A 12676-nucleotide genomic window follows, 5' to 3' on the forward strand; every position below is an offset into this window, starting at 1 on the left:
CAGCTCCACAAAGGCTGCTGTAGTGACTGGGACCCATGGCTGTCAACTCAATTCCAACTCATGGGGGCCCCATGTGTTATAGAACAGAACCACTCCATAGAGTTTTCTTGGCTATAATCTTATGGAAGTAGATCGCCAGGTCTTTCTTTTTCAATACCAGTGGGTGAGTTCAAACCGCCAACCTTTAGGCTAGTAGTTGAGCCCAAACCAACTGCACCACCCAGGGACCTTAGCGATTGGAAAGGGGCATCTATGTTGAAGGACTCAGGAGCTGGCCTGAAAGCTTGGGAGCTGGCCAATTACAGGGATCCCCCTTGTCGTTCTCCCATAAAGTCAGCACCGCTGCTCCCCAGTCCCCCACCCAGACAGAAGGGATATCTCGCTCTTATATCCACTTGACTATTTATATGTCCTTGCACTCTGACCTTGCTCAACATTATATGCAACATATTAAAATGCATCCGTCTCCCTTATTAAACATACTATGGTGTAGTAAAAAAAAAAAAATTACATTTGAGATTATTTGTCTAGGAGCAATTCATTTAATTTACAATTGGCTGTGATTTCTCCAAAATTATCCAGCAAACTGAGGCACTGTTGTGGAGTCACCAGTTAAAAACCTGCTGCCGTCAGGTTGGCTCCAACTCATGGTAACCTCATATGTATCAAAGCAGAAATGTGCTGCATAGGCTTTTCAATGGCTGGGTTTTCAGAAGTAGATTGCCAGGGCTTTCTTCCTAGGCACCTTGGAAGACTTAAACCTCTAACCTTTTGGTTAACTGCCGAGTGTGCTAACTGTTTGCACCATCCAGGGACGGTCTACTCTAGCTGTGTTTATCCCCCACTGCTCAGTCTGTCTTGTATATGTTACTGCATCCCTTTCATCCTCCCACTTGTCCCTGTGTCATAAATTAATGACTCTATTTCACAGATGGTCAAACTAAGCCCCAGAGAGGTCCAAAGATTCATGTTCTAAGGCAATAGTTACAGAAAGGAGTTATCGGCCTGTCTCCTGGCCCCAGCTCTTTCTGCCAACTCAGACAGCCATCAGCTTCCCATCTAGGTGGCTGACAATTGATTTCCTGCCATGCTGAGAGATAGACTGAGCAGAACAGCCACTAGAATGTGAAGTCTATGTTAGTGTCTGTTGTAAGGAGAAAAACACCTTCCCCTGCCCTCGCTCTCTCCGTTTATAAATCTACCCACAGAAAAGCCTCAGGAGGGTCTGGTCATATTTCCAACTCGCCAGGGCCCTGGCTCAGGGCACACGCCATCTGACCTTGGGATTCTTGGAATGGACAAGAAATTTGTGCAACCTTCACCTGAGAGGACTTGAGCAGGGGCTGGGGCTTCCATCTCCTGGTCCACAGAGGAAAAAAATAAAGAAACAACTGATTGTATAGAAAGCAGGCTCATTTCAGAACTTTCTTTTAAGAGTGAGAAGTACAATGCACTCTGCTCATGTCCACTTTTAGAATGAAGACTAGAAAAGCTAAAACTCATTTTGAAAAATATACGAGATAATAAAAATATTTTTTTTATTAAGCCAGCAAAGTTTTCTGAAGTGTCTTCTGTAGAATACTGCTCCACCGTGGTGTTCGTTGATATGATATGATTTCGAGGGGAAGGGAGAGGGAAGTCCACTCTAGAATAAGTGTGGGAGTTGTTAATAGGTTCCTCACTGCTGGACTTATCAGAGCCTTTGGTAAGCTCATGTACATTATAGATCACAGGGCAACTAGAGAATGCAGTATTGCCCACAGCTGACTTCTACCAAGTGCTTCCTAAATGGCCTTCCATGGACCAAGCATTTGGGGAAAAAAATAAAGTTAAAAAACTAGTGTTTTGGTGTTCTGGTTAAGAGTCTGGGCTTTGGAGTCCAACTCTGCTACCTCTCAGTTGGGTAAGCTTGAGAAAGTCACTTCACCTTTCTGCAGTCCAGTTTCCTTACCTGCAGAGCCAGGACAATACATCCTTACAGAGTTCTCCTGAGTATCTAGAGCTCCCTGACTCCAAGCCTGGGTCGCTACGAGTTGGGCCCAACTCAATGGTATCTAACAACAACAACAAGCCTGGCTGGCCCTTGGCTGCCTCTAGCAAAAGTCGTGTTCTTATGGTGCCAGCCCTGAGCTCAGAGACCATTCACATTCACCCTCATTAAACTGAGGGCTGTGTACACTCCTGACAGCTGCTGAAGACAAGGCAATCCTGTCTATAGCTCCTGGCTGGGCCAACTCTATCACTCACGTGGGTTCTTCCAACAACTGAGCTGTTTGTTGACATCTGCAGGTCTCCTTTGAAGCGCAAGACATAAAGGTAGACATAAAGAACCCAGCCTGGTGCCTGGCACCCAGTGGTTGTTCAAAAATGCCATTCATTCTTTCCTAAATATAAACATTGGAAAGCAAGCCATAATTGCCCCCTTGACTCTCAGCTCTTTATAGTTTACAAGGTACTTTCCATTCTCTTACCTGATCCTCCCAATTCGGTAGGGAAGGCAGGGAAGTCTGTCACTGCTCCCATTTCATAGATGAAAAAACTGAGTCCTAGGAAGGTTATGTGACTTACTCGAGGGCATACACATCTGGCTAAGACCCCAAATCATTGACTCTTTCTTCCTGACCCTGGGGAGTTCTGAGGGGACCACACTTGGCCCCTTAGGATGACCCCTGTGAATCCCCAATTAGACACAGCTTTAAAGGGGCTCCAAAAGGAATATTTGAGGAGCCAGATGGGTGGCAAAATCTCAGCTGCTTTAGCCACTTGGGGAGAAGAATGAGCTCAGTTTTTAAATACTCCGCAGAGGTATGGCAGAGTGCCAAAGCAGCCCAGTCTATGAGGATGACTGAACGGGATTCTCGGTTCCCGTGGAGGCCCTGACAATCACCAAGCCCCCCTCCAGCCCTGCCCTGGACTATTCTGGTGCTAATGAAGTGACATCCACTGTGGGCTCTGCAGGGTGCCAAGTCCCCGTTCCTTGCCCTCCTCCTGGATAGATTAATCATACCCAAGAGCAAGCCAACCACCAGGTCAGCTCCCTGGCTCTTATGGGGGCCCAACTGCCTGTAATCCACACACACCACTATTGCTCTTAGGTTCCCAACAAACAAGAATTGCATTGTAAAACTCTTTGTAATGTTTCCATACCTGTCATCTCATTGACTCTTTACCATGGCCCTGCAAAGTTGACATAATCATCCCCATTTTATAGATCAGAAAAGTGAGGCTTATTAACAAGTTTCTGTGACTTGCCCAAAGTCCCATGTGTGGTCGTCGATAGAGTCTGGACTTGATCCAAGTCTCCCTGACTCCAAATAAAATAGCAAAACTGGCCTTCTTGTGTGGCTTATACACTGGCTCTGAGTGACCACGGCTGGATACAGAACAAGGAGCAAAGGAACAGAATGGATTTTAATTGAAGTTGTTGTTGTTGTTAGGTGCCACCGAGTCAGTTCCGACTCATAGCGACCCTATGCACCACAGAATGAAACAGTGCCTGGTCCTGTGCCATCCTTACAATCCTTGTAATGCTTGAGCCTACTGTTGCAGCCACTGTGTCAATCCATCTCTTTGAGGGTCTTTTTCTTTTTTGCTGACCCTCTACCAAGCATGATGTCCTTCTCCAGGGATTGATCCCTCCTGAGAACAAGTCCAGAGTATGCAAGACGCAGTCTCACCATCCTTACTTCTAAGGAGCATTCTGGTTGTACTTCTTCCAAGACAGATTTGTTCATTCTTTTGACAGTCCATGGTATATTCAATATTCTTCGCCAACAACACAATTCAAAGGTGTCAATTCTTCTTTGGTCTTCCTTATTCATTGTCCAGCTTTCACATGCATATGATGCAATTGAAAATACCATGGCCTGGGTCAGGCGCACCTTAGTCTTCAGGGTGACATCTTTGCTTTTCAACACTTTAAAGAGGTCCTCTGCAGCTGATTTGCCCAATGCAATGTATCTTTTGATTTCTTGATTCCTGCTTCCATGGCTGTTGATTGTGGATCCAAGTAAAATGAAATCCTCGACAACTTCAATCTTTTCTCCATTTATCATGATGTGGCTTATTGGTCCAGTTGTGAGGATTTTTGTTTTCTTTAGGTTAAGGTGTAATCCATAATTGAAGTTAAGGGTTTAAAATCACTTGCCCAAGACCACACAGTTGGCAAACTGGAAGAGCAAAGATTTAAACCAAGGATATATGAATTCCAAAAGCCAGGATCTCAGTCCTACTATCTAGATGCCTATGGGGCACTGTTTGTTGTTCTTCCTTGCCACTGAGTCGGCTCTGACTCATGGTGACCTTATGTACAACAGAAGAAAACTTCACCCCGCCCTCTGTCATCTTCACCATTATTGGTACATTTGAGTCCATTGTTGTGTCATTCCATCTCATTGAGGTTCTCCCTCATTTTCTCTGACCCTCTACTTCACCAAACAGGATGTTCTTTTCTTTTGACTGGTGTTTTCTAATGACATGTCCTAGTAAGCAAGCCTAAGTCTCATCATCCTCCGTTCTAACAAGAATCCTGGCTGCATTTCTTTTAAGGCAAATTTGTTTGCTCTTTTGAAAATAAGAATATTCAATATCCTTCACCAGCAACACAATTCGAATGCATCAAGTCTTCTTCTCTGTCTTCTTTTTTCATTGCCTAGCTTTTGCACGCATATGAGGCAATGAGAAAGACCATGGCTTAGGGTAGGCAGGCCATAGTTACCAAAGTGACATCTTTTTTTTTTTTTTAACTTTAAAAAGTTCTTTTGAAGTATATTTGTCCAAAGCAATACATCATTTGATTTCTTTACTGCTCCTTCCATGGACATTGTTGAGGGAGCTAATAATGGGAGTCAAATTTGGGAAATACTACTCAGCCCCTTCCTGGAGATTCACAGTTGCACAAAAGGCCATGAAAGTCCCAGAGAAGTCCTGCAGTGACAGCCTATTAAAGAAGGTTTAACCCAAAGCTTTGCATCAATTCTACCTTAAGATCCATCATCCATTCACATCAGTCAGTGCATCTATAAGGGCGCTCATCTCAGCATTGGTTATAATACCAGAAAATTGGAAACAACTTCTGTCGTGGACTAAATTATATTCCCCCAAATGACGGCACTGGGTAAATAATGTGTGTATTAACTTGGTTAGGCCATGATTCCCAATATTCGGTGGTTGTCCTCCATTTTGTGTTGTAATTTTATGTTGAAGAGGATTAGGGTGGAATTATAACACCCTTGCCAGGTCACATCCCTGATCCAACGTAAAGGGAGTTTCCCTGGGGTGTGGCCTGTACCACCTTTTATGTCTCAAGAGATAAAAGGAAAGGGAAGTAAGCAGAGAGTTGGGGACCTCAAACCACCAAGAAAGCAGTGCTGGAAGCAGAGTGTGTCCTTCGGGCCTGAGGTTCCTGTGCTGAGATGCTCCCAGACCAAGGGAAGATTGATGACAAGGACCTTCCTTCAGAGCCAACAGAGAGATAAAGCCTTACCCTGGAGCTGATGCCCTGAATGTGGCCTTGTAGCCTACTAAACTGTGAGAGAATAAACTTCTCTTTGTTAAAGCCATCCACTTGTGGTATTTCTGTTATAGCAGCACTGGATGACTCGATGGCACTGGGTTTTTGGTGGCTGGGAGATGACTAAGACAACCTCAATGTGTAAGGGCAGGGAGTTTGTTGAATATACTGGAGCGCCTGCACTAGGAGGGATGTTTTAAGCTACTAACCATGTAAGTCAGATCTGTGTTTATTGATATGGAAGGAGGTTGTGACAAACTTCGAAGTGAAAACAGTAGGCTTCAAAACAGCATGACCTTTTTAGGTAAGATGCTATCTCTACAAATATGTATGTGTGTTTGTATGTAACAAAGGAGAGTTATGAAAGAACATTTAAAAATAGTTATAGCAATGGTTTATGGGTGGTAAGACTTCAAGAGTTCATTCCTTTCTTACACAGTGTGAAATTTCTACAACTAACTTGAACAAAATATAAGAAATTATTTGAGATGTGAGAGAAATAGTTAAAAGGGGCTGGTCCCCTTCACGAAACTCGTAAGTCCTTACCCAGGGCATCGGTCACCTGACGTTATGGGGTCTTGGCATAAATCTTGGGGTAATTATGCTGGGAAGTTCCAGAGACTTCTGGAAGTCTTGAAATTATATTTAAGGTAGGTACTTCTGCTCCTGCACCCTTGAAAGCACTCAGGGAACTAAGGTCTCAGGTGGTTGGTAGAAAGACCTGTCCCGAGGCCCTGGCCTCCTTCTCACTCTGAGGAAGAGGGCACCAAGATTGGCTGTGCCAGGGACCCAAGGCATGGCTGTGCCAGCTGCCCACATACCCGCTTCTGGCAGGACTGGCGGATGTCCTCCAGCTCCTCCTCCTGGTCCTCGCGGTCCTTCTGGTGCATCTGCTTCATCCGCTCAATCTCCAGCTCAAACCGCTGACGAAGCTGGGGGGCAGCAAGAACAATACCTGAGGGTGACACACTCTACTCCCCTGGCCCTCCATGGCATTCTTTGTATTGCAATTGCACTTTTCATTTTTGGAGTGCATGTGTGAGACAACATGTTATTCTCCTAGCCACCCGTGAAGGTTAGATACGGTAGATAAGTGACCCAAGTGCTACCTCTATCCTGTTCTATGATCATAACAGGAATCGATCACTCTTTCCCACTGAGTTTAAATGCAGCCTCAGAATCCTTCTCAACACTCTTAGGATGAAACAGATTTGTCATTCCTAGAGCAGATATCGGAGCCCTGGTTAGCAGGTTAAGAGCTCAGCTGCTAACCAAAAGGTTAGCAGCTCGAATCCACCGGCTGCTCCTTGGAAACTCTGTGGTGGCAGTTCTACTCTGTCCCATGGGGTTGCTATGAGTCGGAATCAACTTGAATGCAATGGGTTTGGAGCAGATATCAGTGATGGTGTTTTGGGTGGGTGTTTGGATGGTTGGCTGGATGGGTGGGTGGGTGGGTGGACAGGTAGATGGATGGATGAATGGGTGGATGGATGGGTGACTAGACTAGATAGCAGGATAAAAGTTTATCTATGTAGAAATGAAAGCCTGGAGAGGGGAGTAACTTACCCAAGATGTTACCTTGGGCATTTACTTTGTCTCTCATCAGGTCCCTTTCTCTGTAGAAAACAGGTATCTTAGGTTGCTACTATGAGAATTAAATGAGATAATTCATGGAAGGCCCTTAGCACAGTTCCTGGCATATAAATATTCATTAAATGTCCTTTCCCCATTATTTTGAATACAGAGAGAAAAGAGTATCCTCTCCCTTCCTGGCATTCTGACATAATTAAGAGCCTCTGAAACCTGTGTGGAAAAAGCAAAGAGCTGTGCATGATATTTAAACTGTGTGATGCTATATAAAATGTTCTAGAACAGGAGGCATAAGTCATGGGTTCCAGCTCTAGTTCAAGCTTTACTTTCCTGACCTGCATAATTGAGAGACTGACCTGAACTCTCGCTTCTCAGGTTTTGTGGCATTAGAATTACTTACTGCACTTAACCAGTTTGTTGTACTGTGGTGGCTTGTGTGTTGCTATGATGCTGGAAGCTATGCAACCAGTATTTCAAATACCAGCAGGGCCACTCATGGTAGACAGGTTTCAGAGGAGCTTCCAGGCTAAGACAGACTAGGAAGAAAGGCCTGGTGATCTACTTCCAAAAACTGGCCAATGAAAACCTTATGGATCACAACAGAATACTGTCCAATATGGTGCTGGATGATGAGCCTCCTGGGTTGGGAGGCACTACAAAATGTCACAACAATGTACTCAGACATGCCAGCAATCGTGAAGTTGGCATCAGACTTGGCAAGGTTTCATTCTGTTCTACAGAAGGTCACTATGTGTTAGAGAAGACTCGACAGCAACTACCAACAACAATTCACTTTAAATAAAAGTAAACTCCAGAGATTCGCCCTAGACCCATTGAACTAGAATCTCCAGGGTACAGGAGTCTATATTTTAAAGATTTTATGGAATTGTGTTATGGACCATGGAGCAGCACTTGGAGCCCAGCGTTATAGATGGGTTACATTGTAGAAACGGTATCTTTGTGATCATTTGCTGTGAAGCTCCAGCCCTTCTCACCAAGCTTTCTGAGGTTCTTCACAACAACTACCCTCACGTGGAAATTAAGTTGAGAAAAAAAATCTTGGTCTTTTAAAAAGTTGATAATATTCCTTGTTATGTAGGTCTGTAGGAGACCCTGGGTGGTGCAAAGCGTTAAGTGCGTGCCTACTAATCAAAAAGGTGGTGATTCACATCCACCCGGAAGAACCTTGGAAGAAAGACCTGGCAATCCACTTCTAAAAGATCACAGCCATTGAAAACTCAATGGAGCACATGTCTACTCAGACACACATGGGGTCGTCATGAGTCAAGATCAACTTGACAGCAACTGGTTTGATACATAGTCCCGTGGTGAAAATTAAAAAGGATATTGTACATCACAGTGCCAGACAGATAGTAGGCCCCCTTTAAATGTCAACTTCCTTCCCTCTTATAAAACGATAGAGGTTATGGGAAGATAATCCAAAACGAGGACTCTAAGAAAGCAAATACAATATTTCTTTTTCATTTTTTCCAGCCTCTCGGACACTCCTGACGTCCGCAATACCATTTATGTCAAGCCTATATGAGTTAACATAAAATGCCCTGGAAAAAAGTACTATATTATAATCAATAAATATCTACTAAATGTCTACAAGGGCACAATGCAGTGTGAGGCTATGGGTAAAGCTAAAGATGGATGAAAGTCTTGAGTCAGCCTTGCCTTCTGTCTAAGTTGAGTTTGGAAAATCAAGAAGTTGCATTAATTTTGAGGTCCCTGAGGTAACAGTAGTACATTTTTGCTTCACTGTGTTAACTCTTTAAGATACCACCAGTCCACGATTTTCAAAAGTGCTTGCCTTTATTTAATCCCTGGCTCTGAGAGGCTCCTGCTGGTTTACAGAGCACTGGGGCGCTATGTGATGTTGCACCATCCTCCCCATCCCTTAAAGACCTGCACAGATTCTATCTTCTTTGTGAAGCTGCACAGATTCATAGCTGGGGGTGAGGGGGAAGCTAGGGGATCGACAAGACTCAAACCGAAAGCCCTATGGAGCCCCAGCTCTGCTCTGATGCACATGGGTTGGCCATGAGTGGGAATCGACTCAATGGCAATTGGTTTTTCCTTAACTTGACCGACAAGGATGCATGGTCTACTGGGCCTGTACAACTGGTTTGTTTTTATTGTTTTGGTTTATAAGGAGGCTAAAGTCCAAAGAAAATAGGGGACTTGCTTAAGGTCATATAGATGAGAGCTGCCTCAAGGACTCTGTCTGGATGCATCATTCATAGCTCCTTAAAAGGCATATGACTTTCCTGCCTCCGGACTTTTGCACAGGCTGTTCTCCCTGCCTGGGACACTCTAATAGGCCAGCTCTGACTCAGTTGTCAGGTTTCAGCTTCACTAAATGTCGCTTCCTCTGGGAAGTCTTCCCTGACCACTCCCTCAACGCTGCTCCCAAGACTAAACTGCAAGTTAACCTTTCCCATAGAGCCCCACGCTTCTCCATAACACTCAACATGACCATACTTCAGGAGGGCTGAAGCTCACTGCTGCATCCTTAGCACTCAAAAGGTGCCCAACACATGTTGCTGCTTGCTGCTATCAAGTTGCCCTCTGACTCATGGCGATCCCATGAATAGAACCAAACACTGCCCAGTCCTGTGTCATGGCCATAATCGCTGTGGATTAGATTGTTGTGCTCCACAGGGTTTACACTGGCTGATTTTTGGAAGTAGATCACCAGGCCTTTCTTCCTACTCCACCTTAGCCTGAAAGTTCCATTCCATCTACACCACTAGGTTCCAAATGCTGTTCTGTGTTTACATCACACAGCACCCTGATGTTCTGTAAACCAGTGTTAACTCTTTAAGATACCACCAGGGGACCACTCAGTGCTAACAGCAACATGCAAGCCTTCACTGACAGAAGGGTGGTGGCTGGGCATGAGGTGCATTGGCTGGGAATCAAACCTGGGTTTCCTGCGTGGGAAGATGAGAATTCTACCATTGAACCACCAGTGTCTCACCTGACACATGGTAGGTACTTAATAAATATAGTTGACCAAGTACGCAAAGGATATCTGTTTTTAAGTCTACCAGCGACAGACTCAGCCCCTTAACTAGCCTCCAGCACCCTCCAGGCTCTGTCCTTTCACACCTGTGTCTTAAAACTCATCGAGTCTCCTTCTTGATGGAATAGGGTAGCCAAGGATTGATACCACCGCTTTGCAAGCTCTGCTTTAACAGAGCTGCTCAGGGATCATCTGCTTTACACATTTATGCCACCTGGTCATATTTTCTTGAAAAAAGGGGTCCAGCCTTAAAACGATTTTAAAATAACTGCCCTTTCTGAACTCCTATATGGGAATGTTTTTTTGAGCTAAGCGTTAGGAGAAGTCTTTCTTCCCAGAAAAACTGGTTGGTTTTTATCTTAGGAATAGTGAAAGCATGGAGCTCATATTTCCTTTTTCTCTCTGGCTACTAGGAATTTTAGAGCTAACGCTATTCAGAGTGTAAGACCATATAATTTGTGTATCTGCATTTTAGTTTCCTGTCCCCAACCCTTCTTTAGGGTCTGCTTTAATTTGTATCTTTTTGGCTTGGATTTTTTTATTTATAATTTCCGATTTTATTATGCATATATAACACCAGTTGCCATCAAGTTGATTCCAATTCATGGTGTTGCCATGCGTGTCAGAGTACAGCTGTGCTCCATAGGGTCTTCAATGGCCATTTTTTTAGAAGATCACCAGGCCTTTCTTCCGGCACCTCTAGGTGGACTCAAACTACCAAAAGTTTGGTTAGTTGCTGAATGTGTTAACTGTTTGCACCACCTGGGGACTCCATAGACCATTAAAAAAAAAAAAAAAAACCTGTTGCCGTTGAGTCAATTCTCACTCATAGAGACCGTATAGGACAGAGTGGAACTACCCCATAAGGTTTCCAAGGAGCACGTGGTGAATTTGAACTGCCAATCTTTGGGTAAGCAGCCATAGCTCTTAACCACTATGCCACCAATCTGCCTCAAATTCTTTGTAGAAAGAGGTGGGGGTATAAACAAATAAGCAGACAAATCAACTATTCATCTGGTACCTGGCTGAGGGTGCTGGTGCCACAGTGTTTGATATTCCTGCTTTATTCCCTTTAGTTACTTTACATTTCCCAAAGAAGTCTTCGAGGCTGCGCACAGTGCTGGGTACACAGCAGGCATTCAAGGCACTGTGGAGTCAGATCACGTGTGCTCCAAATCTCAGCCATTTACTCCACATCTCTGAGCCCTCGCTTTCATATCGGCAAGGTGGGTGATAACCCTAACATCTCACCACATAACGTTCTTGTGGAGCTTCAGTAAGATGCTACAGGGGCAGGGCTTAGGAATGGGTCTAGTACACAGAAAGTGCTCGATAAATGTTAATTATTTCATCAGCAGATACTGAGCACCAACTATGGACCTGGCCTCATTCTAGGCTCTGGAGATGCAATGATGAGCAGGACTGACAAAATCCCTGCTGTCATGGAACTTATAGCCTAATAGAGGAAAGAGGCATTAGCAAATTTTTAAATATTATATCTAATGTGATAGAAGATAGAAGAAGGTTAGTGAATGGAGCATTGGGTGGGAGCTATTTTCAAGAAGGTGAGCAGGGCAGGCTTCTCTGAAGAAGTGACATTGAGGCTTGCAGGACGTTAGGAGAGGGCTAGCTGCATGTGAGGCTACAGGATTTCTGATAGGTACAGGTAGGGGCTCTGCTGGGGTAACAAGGAACCACAGACAGACGAGGAGCAGCCCAGTGAGGCATCTGCCATATTGAATAACATCACTCTGCACTGGAGCCAGCATGGGACAGTTGAACAGGGCTTTCCTACCTGCTCCAGCTGCTTGATGGTGTTTTCCTGCTGGTTCTGGATTTTCTGTTGCTCGAGGGCACTGGATTCCATCTTCCAAAGCCTCTCCTTTAAATCAGCAACGCCATTTTGCCCCATTGAGGGAGACCTCAGCAGCTCCTGTTTATGGGCCTGTAGCCTCTCCACCTCCTGCTTCAGCTGCAAGGTGACCTGCTCCTTTTGCTTCAGGGACAAAGAGGGCAGCGATCTGGAGTCACTTGAGGCAGGGGCCCTGAGGGATACCTACTGGAGTAGCACTTGACTTTCCACTTTTCAATGCATATCTCCACCTGGAGGCCCCACAGAGTGCCCCCATGGGACAGTAGTGAGAACTGCTCTTAGGACAGCTGGGACAGGCAGTGGTGGGGGTGTTTGTGGGAGAGCATTGCCACTGTCCCTTCAGTTAGGTCTCAAAGCATGTAAGGGAGTGTGTGCCTATTGAGGCTGGAACTGAGACATCAGAGCAGGGTGGCCGGGTTTCCAGAAATGATGGTTCCAGGTTAGGAAGCCAGCTCTGGGGGGTCACATAACTTTGGACCATCTGGAGCTAACTCACTGTCTGCCAAGCCTCTTACACCTCCTAGATGGGCACCTTGGAACTCATACAGATAGCTAGAACAAGATCTTGACGTCAAGTAGGGAGATCTGATGATCAATCTGCCAACCACTGTTTTATTAAGTTATGCTGGGCTCTATTATTCCAGCTGCCTTGCCAACCAGGACAACCAAT

The 12676-nt window shown here is 44.9% G+C and overlaps 1 protein-coding gene across 1 annotated transcript in view; it reads right to left on the reverse strand.

The window, feature by feature from the left end:
- The window catches only part of MYO18B (myosin XVIIIB), a 327968-nt gene that overhangs the window by 134366 nt on the left and 180926 nt on the right, over window positions 1-12676 (reverse strand). Inside the window, exons 31-32 of the mRNA XM_049865475.1 lie at window positions 11929-12129; window positions 6334-6444 (exon numbers count right to left, since the gene is read on the reverse strand). Coding sequence (XP_049721432.1) covers window positions 6334-6444; window positions 11929-12129 — 312 coding nt within the window. The remainder of the gene's footprint in view (window positions 1-6333; window positions 6445-11928; window positions 12130-12676) is intronic.

The sequence above is a fragment of the Elephas maximus genome, chromosome 22, assembly GCF_024166365.1.
Source record: "Elephas maximus indicus isolate mEleMax1 chromosome 22, mEleMax1 primary haplotype, whole genome shotgun sequence".
Taxonomy (NCBI): domain Eukaryota; kingdom Metazoa; phylum Chordata; class Mammalia; order Proboscidea; family Elephantidae; genus Elephas; species Elephas maximus.